The 25,841-nt window shown below is 44.4% G+C and overlaps 1 protein-coding gene across 1 annotated transcript in view; it reads left to right on the top strand.

The window, feature by feature from the left end:
• The first annotated feature begins 8,419 nt into the window (after positions 1-8,419).
• Positions 8,420-25,841, top strand: part of TIAM2 (TIAM Rac1 associated GEF 2) — a 176,142-nt gene continuing 158,720 nt past the window's right edge. Inside the window, exons 1-4 of the mRNA XM_088448965.1 lie at positions 8,420-8,491; positions 10,149-11,332; positions 11,764-12,199; positions 25,053-25,225. Of these exons, the coding sequence (XP_088305091.1) occupies positions 10,151-11,332; positions 11,764-12,199; positions 25,053-25,225 (1,791 nt within the window). The 5' untranslated portion in view covers positions 8,420-8,491; positions 10,149-10,150. The remainder of the gene's footprint in view (positions 8,492-10,148; positions 11,333-11,763; positions 12,200-25,052; positions 25,226-25,841) is intronic.

Below are 25,841 nucleotides of genomic sequence, written 5' to 3'. Positions count from 1 at the left end.
TATGTTGACCGCACTTCTTTGTTTAGGAAGTCGGACGCTTTGTTGTCCTCTATGGCTTCTGTAAAAAGGGTTGGCCTGCTTCAAAGCAAACTTTGGCAGCCTGGATCCGTATGGCTATTTCTGAAGCTTATCTTCATGAAGGCCTACCGGTCCCTCCTTCTCTGAAGGCTCATTCCACTAGGTCTGTGGGTCCTTCGTGGGCAGCTCGACGTGGTGCCTCGGCAGTTCAGATCTGCAAGGCTGCTACGTGGTCTTCTGTCCATACCTTCGTGAGGTATTACAGGTTTGACACCTTCGCCTCTCAGGATGCTTCCTTCGGGCGGCGGATTCTCCTTTCTGCACAGGAGCGTCCCCACCCTTAAAGGATACTGCTTTGGGACATCCCCAAGGTATCCTGTGGATACCCTATGGACCCTGAAGTAGAAAATATGAGATATGGTAAGAACTTACCCTTGTTATCTCTATTTCTACAAAGTCCATAGGGTTCCACAGGACTCCCGCCCTGTCGCACCTGTGCTGCAGATGGGCTTTGCTCTGGTCACCGGTTTTCCGTCTCCCTCTGGTGAGAATGTGATTCTTGTATGTGTCCAGATCTTTGTTCTCTCTCTTCCTTCTCCTCCTCCGGCCTATGGCTTGGTAACTAACTGAGGTGCCTTGGCCCGGGGGCGGGGTATAGGAGGGGGACCTAGTGCATCCTGGGAGGCTGAAAGCTTAATTCTTTGGTGCCCTGCGACTGACGTCACACCTATACCCCAAGGTATCCTGTGGAACCCTATGGACTTTGTAGAAATAGAGATAACAAGGGTAAGTTCTTACCATATCTCATATTTTCATGTGTGTATATATAGACATCACCAGATGCTGGATTTCATCCCTGGTGATGCTCTGCCAGGCCTCTACTGCAAATGTCTTCAGTTCTGGCTTGTTCTTGGGGCATTTTCCCTTCAGTTTTGTCTTCATCAAGTGAAATGCAAGCTCAATCGGATTCAGGTCAGGGGATTGACTTGGCCATTGCATAACATTCCACTTTTTAGCCTTAAAAAACTCTTTGGTTGCTTTTGCAGTATGCTTTGGGTCATTGTCCATCTGCACTGTGAAGCGCCGTCCAATGAGTTCTGAAGCATTTGACTGAATATGAGCATATAATATTGCCCGAAACACTTCAGAATTCATTCTGCTGCTTTTGTCAGCAGTCACATCATCAATAAATACAAGGGAACCAGTTCCATTGGCAGACATACATGCCCATGCCATGACACTACCACCACCATGCTTGACTGATGAGGTGGTATGTTTTGGATCATGAGCAGTTCCATTCCTTCTCTTCTCTTCCCCTCTCTCTGGTACAAGTTGATCTTTGTCTCTTCTGTCAATAGGATGTTGTTCCAGAACTGTAATGGCTTTTTTAGATGTTGTTTGGCAAACCCTAATCTGGTCTTCCTGTTTTTGTGGCTCACCAATGGTTTGCATCTTGTGGTGAACCCTCTAATTTCACTCTTGTGAAGTCTTCTTTTGATTGTTGACTTTGACACATATACACCTACCTCCTGAAGAGTGTTCTTGATTTGGCCAACTGTTGTGAAGGGGTTTTTCTTCACCAGGGAAATAATTCTTCTGTCATCCACCACAGTTGTTTTCTGTGGTCTTCCGGGTCTTTTGGTGTTGCTGAGCTCTCCGGTGCGTTCTTTCTTTTTAAGAATGTTCCAAACAGTTGATTTGGCCACACCTAATGTTTTTACTACCTCTCTGATGGGTTTGTTTTGATTTTTCAGCCTAATGATGGCTTGATTCACTAATAGTGACAGCTCTTTGGATCTCGTATTGAGAGTCGACAGCAACTGATTCCAAATGCAAATGTCACACCTAGAATCAACTCCAGACCTTTTACCGTTAAAGCACATCTTGTTTGTTTCATTTCAAAGCCATTGTGGTGGTGAATAGAGGCCAAAATATGAAAATTCTGTCAATGTCCCAATATTTATGATGTGCTTTAACTGCAGACTTTCAGATTTAATTTGAGGGTAATTACATCCAAATCAGGTGAACGGTGTAGGAATTACAACGGTTTCTATATGTGCCTCCCACTTTTTAAGGGGCCAAAAGTAATGGGACTATCAACTCAAAAGCTATTTCATGGACAGGTGTGGGCCATTCCCTCGTTATTTCATTATCAATTAAGCAGATAAAAGGTCTGGAGTTGATTCTAGGTGTGACATTTACATTTGGAATCAGTTGCTGTCGACTCTCAATATGAGATCCAAAGAGCTGTCACTATTAGTGAATCAAGCCATCATTAGGCTGAAAAATCAAAACAAACCCATCAGAGAGGTAGTAAAAACATTAGGTGTGGCCAAATCAACTGTTTGGAACATTCTTAAAAAGAAAGAACGCACCGGAGAGCTCAGCAACACCAAAAGACCCGGAAGACCACGTAAAACAACTGTGGTGGATGACAGAAGAATTATTTCCCTGGTGAAGAAAAACCCTTTCACAACAGTTGGCCAAATCAAGAACACTCTCCAGGAGGTAGGTGTATATGTGTCAAAGTCAACAATCAAGAGAAGACTTCACAAGAGTGAATATAGAGGGTTCACCACAAGATGCAAACCATTGGTGAGCCACAAAAACAGGAAGATCAGATTAGAGCTTGCCAAACAACATCTAAAAAAGCCATTACAGTTCTGGAACAACATCCTATGGACAGATGAGACAAAGATCAACTTGTACCAGAGTGATGGGAAGAGAAGAGTATGGAGAAGGAAAGGAACTGCTCATGATCCAAAACATACCACCTCATCAGTGAAGCATGGTGGTGGTAGTGTCATGGCGTGGGCATGTATGGCTGCCAATGGAACTGGTTCCCTTGTATTTATTAATGATGTGACTGCTGACAAAAGCAGCAGAATGAATTCTGAAGTGTTTCGGGCAATATTATATGCTCATATTCAGTCAAATGCTTCAGAACTCATTGGACGGCGCTTCACAGTGCAGATGGACAATGACCCGAAGCATACTGCAAAAGCAACCAAAGAGTTTTTTAAGGCTAAAAAGTGGAATATTATGCAATGGCCAAGTCAATCCCCTGACCTGAATCCGATTGAGCATGCATTTCACTTGATGAAGACAAAACTGAATGGAAAATGCCCCAAGAACAAGCCGGAACTGAAGACATTTGCAGTAGAGGCCTGGCAGAGCATCACCAGGGATGAAACCCAGCGTCTGGTGATGTCTATGCGTTCCAGACTTCAGGCTGTAATTGCCTGCAAAGGATTTGCAACAAAGTATTAAAAAGTGAAAGTTAGATTTAGGATTGTTTAGTTTGTCCCATTACTTTTGGCCCCTTTAAAAAGTGGGAGGCACATATAGAAACCGTTGTAATTCCTACACCGTTCACCTGATTTGGATTTAATTACCCTCAAATTAAATCTGAATGTCTGCAGTTAAAGCACATCTTGTTTGTTTCATTTCAAAGCCATTGTGTTGGTGAATAGAGGCCAAAATATGAAAATTCTGTCAATGTCCCAATATTTATGCACCTGACTGTAGATTTATATATGCTCACACACATACATTGCAGGGAAACACATATATACAGACAGGATCGTGCATACATACATACATACAGGCAGGGTCACACATACATACATACATACATTCAAACATACATAAATACACACACACATACACATACAGGACGGATCATACACACACATACATACACATACAGGCAGGATCACACATACATACACATACAGGCAGGGTCACACATACATACATACATACATACATACATACAGTGGCGTATCTTTAATGGGTGCAGGGTGTGCGGGGCACTGGCCCTTGGGTTCAGGGGGGGGCCGCGCCGCACACCCTGCACATATAATATACTTACCTCTCCGGAGTCCCACATCGGCGCAGTGGTCCGGCGCTGTAAAAACGTCCGTAGTGCCCATTTTCCCGTCGTTTGCGCATGCGCAGTACATTGAAAATGCCCGCCACGCCCATTTTCCTGGTGACCTGTGTATGGTTTTAGACTCTGGGCACACTCCAGTGCCCATCGGCTATAACTCCAGCGCTGGCCGTGCACAGCTCAGAGCGCTGCCGGCTAAGTAAAGGCACTGTGGTCTGTGCTCATGCTAATATATATGATAAGCCATGCCACCTTTTCCCCATTGCCAGTCAATTAGGAAGGTATAAGGTCTTATATTACATCCTAACACTAAGTGCTGGGCAGCCGAGAAAAAGAAAAACACATTGAGTGATATGATGTCATTTTATTCATCGTCTGGGCGACGCTCAGGGCGATCTCCTAAGTGCACCTAATAGTGGCGCCGATACGGATTTTTAAATGTGTTTATATTTCTGCTGTTTAATATTGCTGAAATTTGTTTAGTAAGGGAAACGTAGAATATTGTGGTATCAACATTCCCACTGGCTTCCTTGCTTTATAATAAACAGGATATGCACTTCCTTTATGACTAGGCTACACTGAAAGTTTTGTAGATTACTGATTACTTGTCCTTCCTATAATTCTCAGTTCTAGGATTCAAGATAAGAACTCTATTAATCAAATGAAAGTTTACATGCTGGATCACTTAATATATTTCTCTGAATCCTATGAGTCAGAAAGAGTTATGAATGGAAATACAAACAATTACCTTATGCCCAGTATTCTGTCTGCATTGCCACAAAGCCAGGGGTACACTGCAAACAAATGCTAAATACTCCACTTTCAAGTGGAAAATTCAGTGAATTAAATAGAAAACAGTAACATTTACTCAAATGGTGCAAATCTTGTAGTACAGTGGTTCCCAAACTTTCTTGGAATCCCGGCGTCCTTGAGTATGAGCATTTTTTTCACGGCATCCTTAGGCCCAAAGTTTCTAATTAAGACATTCTGCAAAAATTAATAAAATTAAGTAAATTGTGTTATATGCAATCCTTAGGTTCAGTTATGTGGTGGTGGACAGGGTTGCAATTCTGTTTGTGCACATATTTTGTGATTAGCAGCCACCAGCTTTGGTTTTCCCTGTCTCATGGACCATAAATAATTTGATCAGGTCCTGGACCCCCAACTCGTGGCACCCCTGCATGTGCCCCAAGGCGCACAGTTTGGAAACCACTGTTATAGTATATTATATACGTCGTACATATCTAGTATTTTATTGTTCTATGCAGGTCTGTGGAGTCGGAGATGAAGGTCTGGTGTACTGACTCCACAGTGTGATTACACCTTGATAAAAAGGCCGTTGAGGCCTTGAAACGTCGGTTTATGTTGGATTAAAACCACTTACTTGTTTTACCAAGCCCGGAGGAGTGCCGCCTACCTTTGTTCTATGGAGCAAGAGACATGTTATATACAACCTTCAGGCAGGCACCCCGGCAGTTTACCTACACATATTGAGTGCCCGCCTGCATGCTAATATATATATATATAGTACTGATGTGATAAAGCAGCGGCGGGCGTCTCTGTGCTGGCTGATCTGTGGCAGGCATTAGCATATTTTCGCAGCTGCGTTGCATCCGAATTCACTTTTGTCATCGCAGTTACGATCCGTACTGAATGAGGTCCTAAGACTAAACTAAATTTAAAATCTTTGTCAAAACGATGACTGGTTACTACATACTACTACTATCGAATTAGGGTTATTTTACATTTTGAAAGAACTGGTATGTGTTCTAGTTATTTGCAGAAAATAAATATGACCTGTGTGAAGGAAATATGATTGTATTTTGCTCTTGTTCTAACAAACTTAAGGCATTCATTTGAATATGATATATAGGAGGAGTACTACATTAAGTCAGTGTGTAACACATTCTCACTCAGCCTACTGAGCCTAGATTACTAAATACATAGTTAAGGTTGAATTTTAGAGAAAAGTTCTTCAGTATAATTCATTACAGTATCATTATACTATTTGCAAAAATTATGATTAAAACATTGACTAAAATTAGACTAAAATGAAACCGGAGGTCCACTGACTAAATCTTGACTAAAACAAAACAACAAAAAGATACTAAAATGTGACTTTAACCACTTGTCTGGCATGGACATAATTTTCTGTCCACACCAGGCAGTTCTTTATCTGTACTGGACGTAAAATTTCGTCCAGACAGATAAACATGAGGGCGGCTGCAGGAAGAGAATCTTCCCGCAGCTGCTGCTCTTAGAGGTCCCTCTGCTTGTCAGCACCCTCTCCCCCTCTGTCTGCTGTGCTGCCGATCACTGCTGGACCCCCTACCCAGCGCCTGCAGAACTGAGCAGACGCTGGGGAAAAATAAGTTTAACCTACCCCTAACGCCCCTGACATACCTGGTTCCTGTATATGGTCTCAAATTGAACGTCGCAATGTTCCGATGGTGGTTCCGATGTTCAGTTATTTTAAAAGTAGATTATTTTTTTTAACAAATCTTAAAAAAAAAAAAAAAAATATTATTTTTTTTTTAATGAAACCATTTTGGATTAGTTAAAATGGATGTTCCTCACCTAATTCACTCATCAAAAAACAACAACAATTTTGGAGCGGTTTTTAGAAAAAAAAAATCGTCAGTTAAGTGGTTAAACCTTTAAAATTAGCGACTAAAACTAAGGAGTAAATTTACTAAGAATCATGTCCTACCCATGTCTGTCTGTTTTTAAACACAGTTAGGAACGATCAGAATTGGGAGGTTTTTATTTAAATAAATTTGGAATTTACAAAACTACTGTGTTTGTGAGGATCGTGTTTCCTGATGGTGATCATTCCTACCCGTATTTAATCCCCATGTTTCCTGCCCGTGTTTCCCTCTCGAACAAGCAGCCTGCACATATCAGTGAGATATGTGCAGGTTGTTTGTGTGTGTGTGTGTGTAAGTAACTAAATGGTTAAATTGAAAAAAAATTACGTGCCCCCTCCACCCAAAAGCATAACCAGTCTCGGGCTCCTGACCCAGACCTGGTTCTAAAAATAGGGGAAAAAATGTGTAGGGTTCCCTCGTATTTTAGGAACCAGCATTGGGCTCCCAGAGCCAGTCCTAGTTTTAAAAGTAGGTGGATAAAATTGCCGGGTTTATCACATTTTTAAAACCAGCACCGGACTTGAATCTAGCTGGGGTGTAATGCTACAGGCAGGGAACCATTTCACCAGGTCTCTCCGGCCAAAGCATTAACACCCCAAGCTAGTCAGCACAAGCCTGGGATCTCAGACGAGGTGGGGACTCCCCCAATAAAGCGGTCCCCCTTCTCCTGTCTGACCAGCCGCAACCACTGCAGCTCTCCTGACACGCACAGTGCTCTCTTGCTGCACAGGGGATTGCAATAACTAATTAATGCATGCCCATGTAACAGCATTCAAATGGTCATACATGCCTGCTCTTCTAACCACCCTCCGTTACCACCCCTAAACGCTGACTACCTGTCACTCGCTTTGCGAATGGTTCCTCTAAATAAACATTGCAAAACAATCATTGCGCATGTGCAGTGTGATGTTCGCAGATGTGCAATAGCAAACAGTCGCTTGTACTGCAAAAATATTGGCATTATGTTTTTCTCTGAATCAGGCCCTTTATATGTTCTCCACACATTTCTGTGGGTTTCCTCCAAGTGGTTTGGTGTCCTCCCAAAAACATAGTGATAGGTTAATTGGCTGCTTGCTAGCAAACATAGACTATAGTGCAGTGGATCCCAAATGCAGCCTTCAAGGCATTCTAACAGTCCAGGTTTGAAGGTTATTCATGCTTGAGCACAGATGGTTAAATCAAATTGACCGAGTTACTAATTAAGCCACCTGTGTTCAAGCATGGATAGCCTCAAAACCTGGACTGTTATGGTGCCTTGAGAATGGAGTTTGGGAACCACTGCCCTAGTGTATGGTAGATATTTAGACTGTAAGACATACTGGCCAACTTTGCAGCCGGGTTGGCACAGAGGGGACGTGGCGGATGCAAAGGTGGGCTGTGCAGGGGGCGTAGTGGCACGGTCGTGTCATCATGGCCCTGCCTACGCCGTTTTACAAGAATTCAGCACAAACCGCGTCATCGGCCTCCTGGACCACCCACTTGTGCTCTCACTGCTCTGTAAGTGGGTGGCCACGGGGGAACGGCTGGAGGGGGGTGTGGGAGATTTGCCCACTTTTCTGGGTGGCTGGGAGTGCCACCCGGTAAGCAGGAGTCTCCAAGAAAGGTGTAAGTTAAGATATCCAACAAAGAAAAATATATTCTTTCAAATGGTTTGTTTGCATTCTAGTAAAGCTTACAATTTAGTCTCCATAGAACATATGAACAAGGACAGTTAGAAAGTTTATCAAAGTGTATATTTATGCATCATATGATTTAAAAATAAATGATTTTGTCTGTAACACCTACAGTATGTGGAGCTGACAAAGGTCTATGTCTTCTGCTCATTTGAAATCTTCTTTTTATCCATAGGATATTTCACACCATAATTTGTGAAAACGACAATGGAGCCCTTACCAACTGTGATTTGTGCCCAGTTCTAGCATCAGTTACGCAGGTAAAGCAAAACAAACCTGGTGAAAGTCTATTATTGCCATGTACTTTGATCTGATATGCTTATCTCCACTGTGATTTTGAAAGTAGAATAGAGCTACAGTAGTTAGTGTCTAGACTTGAGCCTGTCAGAGTAATGTATAACCAATACTCCAACAGTCTGTACTGCATGACAACGGGCACAAATACTTTTGTACTGGTAACCTCACATTAGTGGTGCAAGTTAAACTTTAACTTAAAAGAATTATCTGCTGTAGGCCCTTACAGTTATCATATAAAAAGCTTGAAGTTGTTAGCTATTTTGTTGAATACTCTAGGTTTAATAGAAGTATACATTTTAGGTAGTGCTACATATAGGAAGTAAATTACGTCACAGACACCTCTGTTTTATTGTGGGTGCTTTTTTAGCCTTTCAACGGAATAAGATTAACTGTGTTGTGGTGAATGTGTGTATTGATAGAGAGACAGCTAATTTTTAAAAAGTTTGTGTAATTAAAAACATCTGCTGACAGCATTTGCAAATGGAGACCTGCTAATCTGTACCAGGGAATTATTTCCACGATAGGTTAACCGGAGACTAAGGGGTAAATTTACTAAGCTGAGAGTTTGGGAGAGTTTGCAAACTCTGGAGAGTTTGGGCATTTTTTCCCACTCTCAAATTTACTAATGTCAAACTCTGGAGAGAGATCTCCTTTGCTACGGGAAAATACTGGAGAATTAGCAAACTCTCTTCAATTCACCATCAACAAAACTCGAGAACCTTTTTACTGGTGAAGATAGGATTCTGGAATTTACCAAGCAGAGAGTTTCTAAACTCTCATGAGATGGGAAAACTCTCCTGTAAAAACTCGTGAAAAAAATACACCTGCCTGTGATCTGAGAGTTTGGCAGAAACATACACAGATCGCTGTGATCCATGTATGTTTCTGCTTGTAAATATATAAAGAAAATGCTCTCTCCCATGAGCTTATACAAGCTCCCCCTAAGGTGATCAAGTTGATGACATCCCATCTAAACTTATCCAGTGTGGACTACTCATCCCTGAAACACGGATAAGCTTAAAAGTGTTTATTTTTGGTACGCACACTTATTCTTACGAGCACTCGGTACTATTCTTTTAAATACTACACTATCAGGCGCATGTCTTCTTAAACCTCTTTTCTATATATGTATATTCAGAAATAAATTACCACCCACAGTTTTTTTTATATGACCGCTCTAGACCACTAGTTTCTTCAAATGTAATGGCCTCTACACGCTACACGATATCTTAAATTATTTGGCCGATTCCGACACATCGGAACAACAAATTGTTAAAAATGTGTAGTGTATATACACTACATTGTGTAGTGCGCTCTCTTGTGGGGTCGCCAGCCTCATTGCCTGATCTTATGTACTGCATGTTAGATCAGGCAATGCTGCTGATGATCCCATGCAGCGTTATGCAGGGGGCTGGCATATCGGGCGGTACAAGGCACAAGATCGCCCAGTGTGTACGGACCACCCTATATGTCATCCCGTAGGCTACTTCGCTGGGTACACACATCTTTAGTGTGTACCCAGCTTAAGTTATTTGTCACGATAGCTGTTTTTTGTTTCATCACCCTTACTATTATCAGTGCTGTAACAGAGACAATGCAACTGTTTTTCGTTTTTTGCAGATATGGGGAACTCAGAAAGTCAATACAGTCTTCAAGGGTCCCGAAGTCCAGGTGGTAGCTCTTTATCAGATGCTAAGCAAAAGAGCTGCTCTTTAAAAATACATAGTGTTCATGGAAAAGAGGAGAATGCCTGGACTTCTCCTGGGTGGGGTCGAACCAACAGCAGTGCTACCTACAAATCGCGCTCATTAACAAGAACCTGTCTCTCTCAGTGCAAGAGCAATCCACCATATTCATCAAGACATGGGGATATTGTGCTAAAGGGCTCTAAAACTTGCACTCATCCTAAGCACAGATCTAACCTGGCTGGAGAGTGCTGCCAGGCAAATAACAACACGTATTTACCGGACAATGGGTATCATTATGTTGGATATGAGACTTCAGGAGATCACAGGGGATGCAACGGGCACATATTAAGCTGTTATGACATTCATGACAGTATGTCTGCGGCACTGCAAGCTGAAGAAAGAAAAAGTCCAAAAGTATTGATTAAAACACTTGGAAAGCTGGATGGTTGTCTAAGAGTTGAATTCCATAACAGTGGAAATGATGTGCCATCTGAAGAATCTGATGGACCAGTTCAATTACTCAGGTACTCTCCTGCAATGGAAACAAAGGAAATCACCCAGCATGATCCCCGAAGAAACTCTGGTATGGATTATACTACAAACCATGGTCTGTCAGCAAGCGATTCTGGACTTAGATCAAGCAAAGGAAGTTCACTAAGTTCCGATTCTTCATGGTATGATTGCCCCTGGGGAAACGCTAGGGACATCAATGACCTAGATGGATCTTACCTTACGAGGAGTTCCTTAGACACAAGTGTACATGGAGGACTTATTGGTAATGATAGTAGTGCACTCTTCAACCAGAGATCTTCTCTTTCTTCACTTCGCGAGTTATACAATACTGATTTAGAAGGTGGTTTAGCCTCAAGTCGATTGTCAGATGAATACATAACTGCCCATCATACCCTAAATAATAGAGTTTCCTTCGCCTCAGATATTGATGTTCCCTCTAGAGCACAGCATAGAGGACCTACTCAGTACTCCTCATACACCCTTCCTTGCAGGAAATCAAGGCCCTTAACTGAAGACACATCTAAAAAAGACACACTGAAAAGCCGAATGAGACGCATTGGTGACTGGACAGGCAGTCTTTCAAGGAAGAAGAGAAAGCTGCAGGTAGGTCTCAAGTTTAAATGTGCAATCAGGATTAGATGTAGCTGTAAACAAATGAGCAAGGACAAATTTGTTGATTTTTATATTGATAGTTTGACATTTTGTTTTGTACAAACCCACCAGTTTCTATTAGTAAGTTTTACATATTACATATATGGTATGATACACTGTAATCTCTATACATCAGTATGTATAGTGAGACTTGGGCTTTAAATACAGTTATGGAAAAGCTATGTCTGAAAGGCCAGTTTGTTTTTATCACTGTTATCTTCAGTATTTTATTTTTTTTAATTGGCCATATGAGATCATCAAAATCACGTATGAGTCATCTACTTGTATTTTTGTAATCTAGAATGTGGCAGGCTTATATTAGTATTTTTCTACAGTGACTTGTACAATTGGCCTTAATATGTAGTTCTCCATTTGCTCACCAGGAACCAAAATGTAAGGATGCAAGTGAATGTTTTGACAGTGGAATTAATGGCTTTACGGCAGAGACAAGCTCCCCCCCACATCTCTCCAGTGTGATGTGGGCTGGAGGGTCTGGACCACTATTGCCACCAAGGAATGAGTATACAAGTGCAACAGGCAGTGATGCTGTGAGACAGAATATCTATGAAAATTTCATGAGGGAGCTGGAATTGGAAAGAACCAATGTTGAGGAAGCTCCTACATCGACAGGAACAGAAGACTCAAGCAATGACTCCCTCAGTTCATTGGAACAACTTGATTTGCTGTTTGAGAAAGAACAAGGAGTTGTTCGTAAAGCTGGGTGGCTTTTCTTTAAACCCCTAATCACCCTTCAGAAGGAAAAAAAACTGGAGCTTGTTAACCGCAGGAAATGGAAACAATACTGGGTAACACTCAAAGGTACATTACCCCATGCAAGCAGTAGTATCAAATATTAAAAAGTTAAATAAAAAAAAGTAGAAAGTAGCGATACCCTCTCCAAAAGTATTATATAACTGTAGCAATATAATATAGAAGAGAGTTTACTGTATTGCAGTGGTTCCCAAACGTGGTGCTGTGGCGTGGTGATACTCTAGGGTACTGTGAGTCAAGAAATTTTGGGAACCACTGCTGTATGGAGATTGCAAGGGTATTTAAACATGGAGTTGTACAGAGCTTTACACATGTGAATGAGTTCCAAAATATGACTTGCTAATATATAGGAATAGTTGTGCATTTAATGGTTTTTGACAGTTTGGAATTTTGACTAAAGGGTGTTTCTCCTTTGTAGGGTATTTTATACTTTTGCATGTAGCATAAAATCCATGGCAATGGGATTTAAATGTTGTGCCAAAATAATTCAAATATTTTTAATGCCATGTAATTACACTATTAGATATGTAATGACTGGAGGGTGTGGTGGTCAGATATCAGTGTCACTAAAGATTTATTTGGCAGAACAGAGAGTATCTACATAGCATTCTAGCCTGAAGCCTCCAGCAAGCTTTGTCATGCTTTCAGATATTCAATATGCTTTAGGGAATATTAGATGTTAGGCTAAAATACCTTTAGTATCATTTTCTATTAGACAGCATTTCAGCAGGGATTATGGGACTTGTGTTTGGTTTTTAAGATTCATTAAAAATATGTTCAGTAATTGATAGAATTTACAGTACCAAAGTGTAAATTTGTTTTGACTGAAGAAAATCAATCAACTATAAGATCATTGTGAATGTGCCTCAAAAATTTGTTTTCTAAGATATATTTCCTAGGTTTGCAAGTATAACAAGTAAAGGAAGGTTTTTTTCTCAAATGATTTCAGTTAAAAAAATATTTTGTTTCCCCCAAATCTGTTTTAGTTTAAAGATTTAGCACATGACAAATACAACATTTTTAAATCTAGTAAAGACTAGACAAGTATTACAGTGGCAGAAAAAAGATCACATCAAATACTTAAGACCATAAGACCAATATAGACACGGGAATCGTCATATCATTAGAATGCGGTTAAAGTACTGATCATCTCACATGTGAATTAAGTTTAAAGAACAAAATAGTCTGGTTTCAAATAATTTTCAATAAGAATTTCAGCCAAGGAGTATGAAAAACAGAAGAATTGTGAATTCAATTCACAAATAAATAGAATTTTTCACAAAAGTAGAACAGAGAACAGACGAAAACATCAACAAACGAGGAGGGGGGATAAAACACGAGGTATATTGGGAGTAAGGGGTATATGTACTACGTTTTAGAAAGAAACAAAGTGGATGGAGATAAAGTACCAACCAATCAGCTCCTAACTGTCACTTTACAGGCTGTGTTTGAAAAATGACAGGAGCTGATTGGTTGGTACAGACCCCTAAATGACTTAACATTTCCACTCTGTGTTGCAAAATACATGTATAAAAATTTTTTATTTTACATAAACATAGGCAAACTGGTCGTATCAACAGGCTTAATGCTGCGATAATACGAAAGACATGACCAGAAAGGCTGTTAAAGTTGTCGCAATAAAAACCAATTAGTGGATTCAAAAAGACGGAGTATTATCCCTTTTTCTACATCTGGATGTATTGCCTGTCTCTCAATATATAACAATTTAAGGTGTTTGCAAAATGACAGGAGCTGATTGGTTGGCATTTCATCTCCATCCCCTTTTTCTCTCTCCCAAGACTTAGTACATAGACCCCTATATGTTTTACTGTTGGTAAGGAATGGGGGAGAGCTACTAGTCCACTAAAGTAGGATAGCTTTTTTTGCAGCTGTGACTATTATTGTAAAAAGGGGTAGAATGTATTTATTTTTGAGGACCTAGGTCCCATTAGAAACACACACAATACTGCTAAGGGGTCAGGTCTGAGATGCAATGAAAAGATGTCAGTAAGAAAACCAGTTAGTGCTCCAAATTTGTCAATTTTGGAATAAACTATCAGAAGTTATGAAAAAAAGAAGCCACACGACATTTAGGATATTGGGGCTTATTCAGCACAGGTTGGAATAGCAAAGCTGTGCGCAAGCAGCTTTGCAATTCTGTCCTTGCAAATATGCAAATGCAGCAGGAGGTGTTTGACACCCCTGCTGCATTTGCAATCCCAGCACTGCGATTGAGGTCGCAGGCTGGGATAACCATCGTGACCATCAGTCGTGATGGTGGACGGTGCCCGCCAGCTGAGTAAGCCTCAGTTACGCAGGCTGGCCAGCTTGCAAGGCCAGGAACCTGCACCATGGATGCAGCCCCTGGCCTTTCCACTCCCGACATGCCCCCTTTTCTTGGAACGCCGGCCATCTCCGCCCCGCCCCAGAGGCTGCATGCGATCACGCTGGACCCTGTCTGCGCACACGCATATTACCGATAATCGGGAATCTGTGTTCAGCATTGTACTACTATGCAATGCTGAATTAGCCCCATTGTCGCAACTCGTCACTGACCACATGTTTTCGCTGGTACTGCAATATATAAGCCCTATTTAAAACTGTGAAGGTGATCTTCTTGAAGCATAGCAATACATAAATATCTCATTGTAGAGTCACAATGCATTACAAGCTCATCAGGGGGAGGAAATGATGATATATCTTTAGAAAAATATATATTTTTAATTGATAATTAAGCACAATGCCATAGTAAAAAAATAAAACCTTGCTTCTATAAAAAAGGAAAACTTGTAATTTGGTTATATATAGTGATGTGCGCTGGACCATTTTTGCTGGTTTTGGTTCTAAATCGTCGACTGTTTTTTTTTTTATTTTTACAAAAAAGCTAAAATCACATAATTTGAGCCTTTTTTTTTGTTCCTAGACTATATATATGCACATGAACAAAACAAAGCACACCAAACAGTACAAACCGTACAATTATTTAATTTTATTTTTGATGTCGCAGACGCAGCTCTATTCAAACAGCGTGGAGTGGAGTCACAGGGCTTATATATGCATGTGAATATCTTACTGATGGACACAGCACAGCCAATACAGCAGAGTACAGCAGCGTGCACCCCCTTTACACATTGACTAAGTAGCACAGCCACTTGTGAGTCTGGACACAGCCTAAACAGCAGAGTACAGCACAGCATACAGCAGCGTGCACCCCCTATACACACTGACTAAGTAGCACAGCCACTTGTGACTTGTGAGTCTGGACACATCCTATAGAGCAGAGTACAGCACAGCATACAGAAGTGTGCACCCCCCTATACACATTCACTAAGCAGCACAACCACTTGTGAGTCTGCACACAGTACAGCCTATACAGCAGAGTTAAGCGCAGCATACATCAGCGTGCCTGACATGGAAACGGCTCCAAATGCTGTCCGCAGTGCCTTATATAGCATCCAAAACCCGCAAGAATCCGTCGCTGTGAGGATGACATTTTACCTTGAAGTAGAATCGGAGTCGTCACTCAGATTGACTCGGATTCCCACTGTTCGGGTGGGTTTGGAATCCAAGGAATCCGAACCGCTCATCTCTAGTTATATATAACTATTTAGTATTCTCGCTGACACACAAAATGAGTGTACAATGAGTGGAGATTAGCTGAGATGCATACATTTAATATGACTTTTGGTATTGAGCCTATTAGTAATTATCTAATTTCCTCAAATAGCAGTGAGAAATTTGTGGGAAGTTATTTAGCATAAAGAAAAAATGTAGACAAATCAGACTGAGCCAGACTCCCCAACCTTGTTAGGGCCATGTCGCAATGGGCTGATATAACTTTGGTGGCTCATTATAATTCAGAATTCAACCCAATGACATTTGGGGGAATCTAATATAGTGCAGGTTTAGCTGTGAACTTAAACCATTGCAAACCGCATTTTTTCTTTTGGTTTGTAGGGTTAAAAGATGAATGGAAGGTGATATGCATCAGGTTTTAAATCCCTAAATCATCATTGATTTAGTTAAAAATGCTGAAAAACTTCTCCATTCTAGGTGGGGTCTGCACACCTAGGCACACCTAGGGATGTCCTACTTCTTTCATGTGAATATGGTCTTTCATGCGAATAATGAAAGACCACTCATGATTGACTCACTCATATCCTCTATAGAGCATATGGACTGTTATTATTTATCACACAAAACTCTATCATTAATTATAGTGGCAAATATATTAATTTTATTAATGTATCAAAATAAAGGTGCAATTACGTAAATATATATAGAGGACGCAATTACCATTTAAATATATAAAGAGGCACATTTATTATTTTACTAGTTGTTGCCCACAGCTTTGCCCATGATGAAATCGCTTCTGACAACATATTTTTTATTAGAGGTGTTCTGGTTGTATTGCTTTGCATAGGGGCCCTGTCACAGGAGTGGCCTATGTGACCAGCAGCGCTACACAGACTGGTGGCAACAGTACCTTCACTCACCACTCACACCAATGTAACTGTGCCCTGTGCACAGACTGCTATGTGCCCATCCTATTCACCCACCACTCACACCAATGTCATTGTGTGCCCTGTGCACAGACTGCTATGTGCCCATCCTATTCACCCACCACTCACACCAATGTCATTGTGTGCCCTGTGCACAGACTGCTATGTGCCCATCCTATTCAAGGGAATGCTGGCTCAAAGCATCTCTCCTCCACCCCTTACCTGCCGTGTGCATGGTGCCACACTTATCTCTTGCATTGATGAGGTCAATACATTTTGTTTTTGTTATTGCTCAGCTTTAACTTCACAAATCGAGATGAAATAAAGTGCAGGTTATTCCCATGAAAATTGGTTCAGTAGTTTTTGCGCCAACTTGGAGCAAACGTTCTTTTTTATATTAGTATAGATTATATAATGAGGGCACAGTTATAATAATAAGTTTTAATATAAAAGGGACAAAATTAAAATTTTATTTAATAAAAGGGGCACAATGTAATTATTTATTTATTTATTACATTTAAATAAGATGGCTCAGATAACACTTTTATTTCGGAAGATGGACAATTTTTCTTTTTCTACTTCAGGGTCCATAGGGTATCCACAGGATACCTTGGGGTATAGGTGTGACGTCAGTCGCAGGGCACCAAAGAGTTAAGCTTTCAGCCTCCCAGGATGCACTAGGTCCCCCTCCTATACCCCGCCCCCGGGCCAAGGCACCTCAGTTTAGTTTGGTGCCCGGCCGGAGTCGGGTGCACCTGTTGGAGTGGGGGCTAGAAGAGCCCCTGAAGCTTTTTCTTCATGCAGCTGTGGCTGCACATCTGGACGAACAGCATGGACAGTCAGTCCTGACGTCCATGCTGTCTTCCCTACACCCCGCCGGTACCAGAACGCCGGTACTGATCCGGGGATGCTGGTGGGCGTCTGGGGTCACAGCTAGCGGTGACCCCAGATGCTCCGGACCATGGCCGGATTCAAGGGGGACAGAGGTAAGCAGCGGGGTCCCGCGGTGGGTCCCCGCTGATCACATGGTCCTAAGTCCCCAGGCAGGGGGCTCCCTGGGGACTGGCTGCAGCGTGGAGCCAGGCGACCAACCTGCGCTTCCACTACCCCCTGGGACAGCGGACCGCAGCAGAGCGGTAGCGCTGCGGCGTCCCAGGGGTTAAATGCATGCCAGGGGAGCGCGCCTTCCCTGTCTCACAGCCGGCGCCTCCCCCGCTGCACACAGCCCTCTCTGCACTGTGCTGACTGGTCCTGTGTCAGCGCTCCTCCCCCAGGCCAGCTTCTCTCTGCTCCTCGGCGGCCATCTTCTCTGCAACGCATGGTGAACGCTGCTGGAAGTCTGGAAGGAAGCATCGTGGTCTGGGTCCCCCCGCATACCTCTCCTCCGCTGTGGCTCAGGTCTGTGTATGCAGCGCTGTGTCCTACCAGGCCCTGTGTCTGTGTAGTTGAGTGATCAGCGCTGTTAGTGCAGGAATTGTTATTTCTCTGCATTGTATGTGACTGTGCTAGCGCTGCCTGTAACTTTTCTTCTCTAAACTGTCAGCTTTATTACTGTCCCTGTTCTTTCTGCTAAAGCCCTTGCGGTGCGGTACTGCAGGGTGGTCTCTCGCCTATTTAATACTTAATTGGTGGGAGAGGTCACATACGTGGTGCCATCATGTCTGAAAGTGATTTTCCCCTCCGGCTACAGTGTACCACGTGCAAAGTACCGTTAGCGGAGGGGGAGGGTAGCGCGGAGGGCCTTTGCCGGCAGTGTTTGTCCATGGCGCGGCCTATTACGGTTACAGCACCGGTACAGGAGCCGCCCTGGGCTTGTTTCGCTCAGGCGTTAACAGCTTTAGTGGGCCAGTTAGCTCCGCAGCCCGCGTTTACTCCGATGGGTTTGCCCCAGCAGTCTGTGGTGTCGTCACCCATGCAGGGGTTCCCACGACAATTGGTGGTACCCCACAGTCTCCCTATTTCCCCGCTCCCGGGTTCTCAGGAGCCAGCGTGGGTTAACTCCCTGACGAGTTCTGTACAGCACTTGTCGGATGTGTTGCAAGGGGAGTCTGTGATGCGGCCTCATAAAAGGCCGGTGGCGTCTCTGTCCGCTCCTTATGAGGATGACGAAGGGACGTCTGATGATGGGGAGATTCTGGATCCTTACGATCAGGAACCTTTCCATACTAAGGACGCTGATGCTAAGTCCAAAGTATATATTCCTGGACTTATTCGGGCGGTCCGCACAGCCTTGGTGATTGAGGACGAAGTTCCCCCAGCGGCTAAATCTAAGTATGCCTTTTTCAAAGATGTGAAGGGCGATGCCACAGTCTTTCCTCTTTCGGGTCAGTTGGTGGACCATTTAGAGGAGGCGTGGAAACAACCTGGCAAAAGATACCAGCCGCAGAGACGCCTGGCGGTGGCTTATCCGTTCGCGGATAATTATTTTGCTAAGTGTGAATCCCCTCCACAGGTGGATTCTCACGTGACCCGTCTTGTCCGTAGTGCCACATTGCCGATGCCATCCATGTCCTCCCTTAAGGATGCTACGGACCGCAAGGTAGAAATCTGCCTGAAGTCCGCTTATTCCCTTGCAGGGGGGGCAGCACGGCCGGCTATGGCCATTTGCTGGGTTGCCAGAGCGATGGAGCGCTGGGCGGATTCATTAGAGGCTTCTTTTGAATCCGACTGTCCGGCCGAACAGGCGGAGTTGATTGGCAATCTCCGTGATTCGGCCACCTACATCAACGAGGCGGCTCTAGACATTAGTACTCTGGTGTCTAGAATTTCTTCAGCAGCGGTAGCTGCTCGTCGCACCTTGTGGCTGCGATCCTGGAAGGCGGACGCAGATCCAAGAAAGGTCTGGAAGCGTTGCCGTTTACCGGAGAAGTTCTCTTCGGTCCGGATCTGGATAAGATTGTGGCCACGCTGGCGGCAGCCAAATCTGCTTGTCTCCCGTTGGCCGCTGCTCCTTCTGGTTCTGGACCATCGTCCTTTCGGTCATCTAGGGCCCAGGGCAGGGCCAAACCACAGTCGTTTCCTCGACAGGCTGGCCCTAAGAAATCGGTCAAGCCCCGGAAACAGGCATGGAGTACCAGACGTCCGGCCCCCAAGCCAGATGACAAGCCTGCGGCCTGACGGTCCGGGTCTCCCCTTGGGGGATCCCAGGGTGGGAGGCCGCCTGCTGCAGTTCTCCCGGTGTTGGTCGTTCACTACGACAGACACTTGGGTTCTGGAGGTGGTCTCTCACGGGTACGCCCTCTCCTTCCGGCACAGACCCCCGGCTCGATTCTTCACCACGGGTCTACCATCAGACCGGAACAAGGCTACGGAGCTGCGGAAGGTATTGCACACTATGCTCCAGGCTGGAGTTATAGTGCCTGTTCCATTCTCCCAGAGGGGCCAGGGTTTCTATTAAAATCTATTTTTGGTACAGAAACCCAATGGGTCATATCGTCCGATTCTCGACCTCAAAGCACTCAACAAGTCTTTGCGGGTCCCGAAGTTTCGGATGGAGACCCTACGGTCCATCATTCTGGCGCTGGAACCTGGGGACTACATGGTGTCATTGGACATACAGGACGCTATGGCGGTCATGGCGGCTTCTCTGCGGCTGCAAGGAGTCCGCATGTTGCCGTACTTGGACGACCTGTTATTGGTGGCAGGATCTCCAGAGCTCCTGTTACACCACTTGGACCTGACCATTGCACTGCTGCAACGGCACGGCTGGCTAATCAACTGGCAGAAGTCCACTCTAATCCCGTCTCGGAGGATTCTGCATCTTGGAGCCTTATTGGACTCGGGACAGCAAAGGATCTTCGTGACGGAGGACAAGATCTCTGCTTTACAGTCAAGGGTGCGCAGTTGTCTGCACAGCCGCCGGGTGTCCTTACACTCGGCGATGAGGTTACTGGGCTCCATGGTGTCGGTGTTCGACTTGGTGGAATACGCCCAGTTTCACTCCAGACCTCTGCAGCACCTGATCCTGTCCAAGTGGAACGGGCTGCCTCAGTCTCTGAAGTTCCAGACGATTGTGCTCACCCCGGAGGTTCGCCTGTCCCTTGCGTGGTGGTTAAAGACGACCCACCTCAACAAGGGACGTCCGTTCTGGGTTCCAAATTGGGTCCTGTTGACAACGGACGCCAGTCTTCGGGGCTGGGGAGCAGTTTCGGGTCCACACTTGTTCCAGGGCAGGTGGACACCGACAGAAGCGGAGCTTCCAATAAATATCTTGGAACTCTGTGCGGTCTTCAATGCTCTCCTGCAGGCACAGCGGTTTCTCCAGGGTCACCCGGTGCAGGTCCAGTCGGACAATGCTACCACCGTGGCCTACATAAACAGGCAAGGAGGAACTCGCAGTCGGGCGGCTCTCGTAGAGGTCTCTCGGATCCTGGTTTGGGCGGAGCGCAATCTTCCGGCCATATCAGCGGTCTTCATCCCGGGAGTGCTAAATTGGGAGGCGGACTTTCTAAGTCGCCAGGACGTTCATCCAGGGGAATGGTCCCTGCACCCGGACGTTTTTCAACTACTGGTGGACAGGTGGGGTCTTCCAGAAATCGACCTCATGGCGTCCCGGCACAACAACAAGTTGCCGGTGTACGGGTCTCGCACAAGAGACGAAGGGGCGTCTCTGGTGGATGCTCTGTCCGTCCGGTGGACGTTCAGGTTCGCATACCTGTTCCCTCCGGTCTCCCTTCTTCCACGGGTAATCCGGAAATCCAAACAGGAAGGAGGGACGCTCCTGTTGATAGCTCCCGCGTGGCCCAGACGGCACTGGTTCTCAGACCTTCAGGGTCTGTCCGTGGACAGTCCTCTGCGGTTGCCGCTACGACCGGACCTTCTGTCTCAGGGTCCTTGTCTTCACCCGGACCTGACTCGGCTGTCTTTGGCGGCGTGGCTGTTGAGACGGCCATGCTGAGGTCCTGGGGGTTTTCCAGCTCTGTGGTGCGTACCATGTTACGAGCTCGGAAACCGTCTTCCGCGAGGATATACCATCGCGTGTGGCATACGTTCTTCCAGTGGTGTCGACCGAGAGGTTATGCACCGCGGGAGTTTCGTCTGTCTCGGATTCTCGCCTTCCTGCAAGCGGGACTAGATCATGGGCTTCGCCTTGCTTCTTTGAAGGTACAGGTTTCGGCCCTATCTGTCTGGTTTCACCGTAGGATTGCTACAATCCCGGATGTGCGCACCTTTATGCAAGGTGTTCTCCGTATTCAGCCGCCCTTTGTTCCACCTGTGGCGCCTTGGGATTTGGCTGTGGTCCTGAGGGCTCTCCAAGGACCGCCGTTTGAACCACTGGGCTCAGTGGATATTAAATGGCTAACAGCTAAGACTGTTTTCCTTCTGGCCGTTGCTTCAGCCAGACGTGTTTCTGAGTTAGGGGCTCTTTCTTGTAGACCCCCTTTCTTGGTTTTTCATGGGAACAGGGCAGTGCTCCGCACTCGGCCCGAGTTTCTTCCCAAAGTTGTTTCCCAGTTTCATGTTAACGAGGAAATAGTTGTTCCGGCCTTTAACTCACCGGGTCTTTCCGTGGGTGAGGCCTCTTTGGATGTTGTGCGGGCCTTAAGGACTTATGTTGACCGCACTTCTTTGTTTAGGAAGTCGGACGCTTTGTTGTCCTCTATGGCTTCTGTAAAAAGGGTTGGCCTGCTTCAAAGCAAACTTTGGCAGCCTGGATCCGTATGGCTATTTCTGAAGCTTATCTTCATGAAGGCCTACCGGTCCCTCCTTCTCTGAAGGCTCATTCCACTAGGTCTGTGGGTCCTTCGTGGGCAGCTCGACGTGGTGCCTCGGCAGTTCAGATCTGCAAGGCTGCTACGTGGTCTTCTGTCCATACCTTCGTGAGGTATTACAGGTTTGACACCTTCGCCTCTCAGGATGCTTCCTTCGGGCAGCGGATTCTCCTTTCTGCACAGGAGCGTCCCCACCCTTAAAGGATACTGCTTTGGGACATCCCCAAGGTATCCTGTGGATACCCTATGGACCCTGAAGTAGAAAATATGAGATATGGTAAGAACTTACCCTTGTTATCTCTATTTCTACGAAGTCCATAGGGTTCCACAGGACTCCCGCCCTGTCGCACCTGTGCTGCAGATGGGCTTTGCTCTGGTCACCGGTTTTCCGTCTCCCTCTGGTGAGAATGTGATTCTTGTATGTGTCCAGATCTTTGTTCTCTCTCTTCCTTCTCCTCCTCCGGCCTATGGCTTGGTAACTAACTGAGGTGCCTTGGCCCGGAGGCGGGGTATAGGAGGGGGACCTAGTGCATCCTGGGAGGCTGAAAGCTTAACTCTTTGGTGCCCTGCGACTGACGTCACACCTATACCCCAAGGTATCCTGTGGAACCCTATGGACTTCGTAGAAATAGAGATAACAAGGGTAAGTTCTTACCATATCTCATATTTTTTTTTTTTTTTTTTTTACCCTGTTACCAAGATGGTATTCCAGTAATTTATTGTGGCTGGTGACAGTTTTTTTTCCTTTATGTTTATGTAAAGACAGGCAGAATAGTTTCGATTTCAGCATCTTCCTATCACAACCAGCTCTTTCTTTCTTTTATTTTTCCTTTCCATTTTTTTGTCTGGCTAAACTGCGGTTTGTGTAACTTTAGGTTACTGTATTACGCGATTTTAATTTTTTATTTAGAAAAAATCTGGATGGAAGTTTCATGTGATTTGCATTTGTAAATGGTGAATTTGCAATTTAAATAAAAATTAAATATTTAGGTTCCATCCATGTTTGCTGTTTCTTTGTAAATGTGCACATCAGACTAACTGTCCATTTCTCACTACAGTTTTCATTATTAGTAGGTTTTTACATGAATGTCCTCCTTATATCTGTGTAGCATATACTCGTACTTATGTACGTTCTTCAAAGATAGGTAGATCTTATTGGGAATCTGTACATAAATTCAGTGTCCTAGGGCGGCATATACTTAAGTGAAAAATGCAGTAAAACCCCCGAAATGCAGTTTTTGTGGGTTTTATTGCATTTTCCATATGTACTAAGCGCTTCATCCCGGTGAATAACGCTATCTTCAGGTGGCTTTACCCAATAGAAGCCTATGGGCTTCTTATCGCGACGCCCCCCCTAAATGGGATCCAGTCGGATCCCTCCCACCTCCCACCGCAGTGCGAGCATGCACAGAAGGACGCCAGAGGGACTCTGGGTGTTAATCCCGGAAGTTCCTTCATCCGGTGGCATTGCAAAGGACAGCTCTTTTCAGGAGAGCTATCCTTTGCGATTTTCATCGCATTTCTAAGTACAAACCACGAAAATCAAATGTGGTATGTACCCAATGAGAGGCGGGATGTACCGCATCCCAGATGCAATGCTTAGTACATTCCGTCCCAAGTTTGAGCTTATACCTCCAGGTACAAGCTGCAGTGCTGACACTGTTTCCAGGATCACAGCTAGTAGTAGAGTAAAATGAGGCTATTGAATCGTTGTCAATGGAGCTGCTTGAGCAGATGCTGAAGCTTATTCAGGAAGCTGCATCTTGTGCCGGCTTTAGGGCCATATGGGTCTGGGTCTGAAAATGATCAAGGGCCTGCTGTGAGAAGAGACCACTGCTGTGTGGGTGTGGCCAGTACCATGTGGGTGTTTACACTCCCTACACTATTGGCCCCAATGTCTCCCTAAGCAGGCAAATGTATAAAAACTGCAACATTTTGTGAGTAAAATATAAATATAATTTTAGTACTTATGATTTATGGCCGACCATGTGGCCAGCAGATGGCCTGTCATTATCAAGCCTTCATCACGATGGGCTTATTTTTATGTGGAGGCCTGGAGCTGTAGCTCCAACTGCCCCATTGTTAATCTGGCCTTGCTTCATCAACAACCTTTCAGTGGGGGCGATTCAATTCAACGTGAATTGAATAGTGTCGGGAGCTCCCAGAGCTATTCAATTCAGTGCACTGTGTTGTCGGAAAATGCCGGTCATCGCCCCTTAACAAGGGTGTTAAGGCGAGGTAATCAGCATTCTCTGACCAAAGTGCTGGGCACGCGTCTGTTAGCGCCGCACTATGCAGAAAAACAGCTGCACACCCGGCACTTTGGTCGGATTTCTCTTCGCATCCCCGGGGGGGGGGGGGGGGGGGGTGCGAGAAGAAATCCTTAGCGCGCCCAAACAGCGCGGTGTATTGAATAGCTTCGGGAGTTCCTCCCGTCACTATTCACTAGCTCATTGAATTTAATTCCCCCTATTGACCACTCTTTACTATTAAAGTCAGATGTAGTAGGTGCAGTTCACATTTAATATTTAAATAAAAGAATGTCACCAAAGTTTGTAAATTAACTTCTTTAAAATGGTTTTGCATTATCTCAGCACTGATTGGTTGCAAGATACCTGCAGATTAATGTGAAGGATGATGTGTTTCAAACTTTTTGATGTTAACTTTCACTCCCTTGTTTCTGCAAAGGTTGCACCCTGATGTTTTATGAAACGTATGAGGGAAATTCCATGGATCAGAATACTTCACCTAGATATGCCCTGTTTGCAGAAGAAGGCATTGTACAGTCAGTTCCTGAGCACCCCAAGAAGGAAAATGTATTTTGTCTCAGCAATTCCTTTGGAGATGTTTACCTATTTCAGGTTGGTCAAGTCCTAGTTTCATCTGACCTTTTGCACAGTGTTTGTTACCTACTATCTTCTTAATTAGTGGTGGGCAACAGTTGTCCTTGGGGCCTCTTGCTGGCTGCTATGAACTTCAGATGTGACCCTTCAGACCAATAGTAACTTCTCTTTTAGCCTCTTTTTCATCATAAAAGCATCAGAGTACATACACACAGTCAATACAGCAGGGTAATCCATATGAATGGAGAGGTTGTAGCATTGTAAGTGACCAGCATAAAGCCAATCAACTATGCCCCTTACCTTGTCCCACGCTGCCCCCCCATATTCCACTGTGTCCCTTGCAATATGCCACACAGTGTCCCTTAATACAGTGAATATAATAACAGTAATAATAAGATGATTTAACATGTCAATTTATTTTTAAGAAGCACACCAATAACTGTTAAATTAACTGTAAGTAAGTGATACCTAAAAAAAATGATTGAAGAGAAAGACCATGTAGAGGTGATCATTTATCCCAGAAAACTGTGAAATATGTACAACCACCAGATCTGCCATAGTATGACTTAGAGGGTATTAATTGGATAGGTGGAATGACCAAAATAAGGCATTGGATGTAATTTCATATGATCTA

Source organism: Taudactylus pleione, unplaced genomic scaffold (genome assembly GCF_031769625.1).
Source record: "Taudactylus pleione unplaced genomic scaffold, aTauple2 ptg000473l, whole genome shotgun sequence".
In the NCBI taxonomy this organism is placed as follows: domain Eukaryota; kingdom Metazoa; phylum Chordata; class Amphibia; order Anura; family Myobatrachidae; genus Taudactylus; species Taudactylus pleione.
Note: the sequence above shows the minus strand (reverse complement) of the source record. Positions and strands in the feature narration are given on the sequence as shown.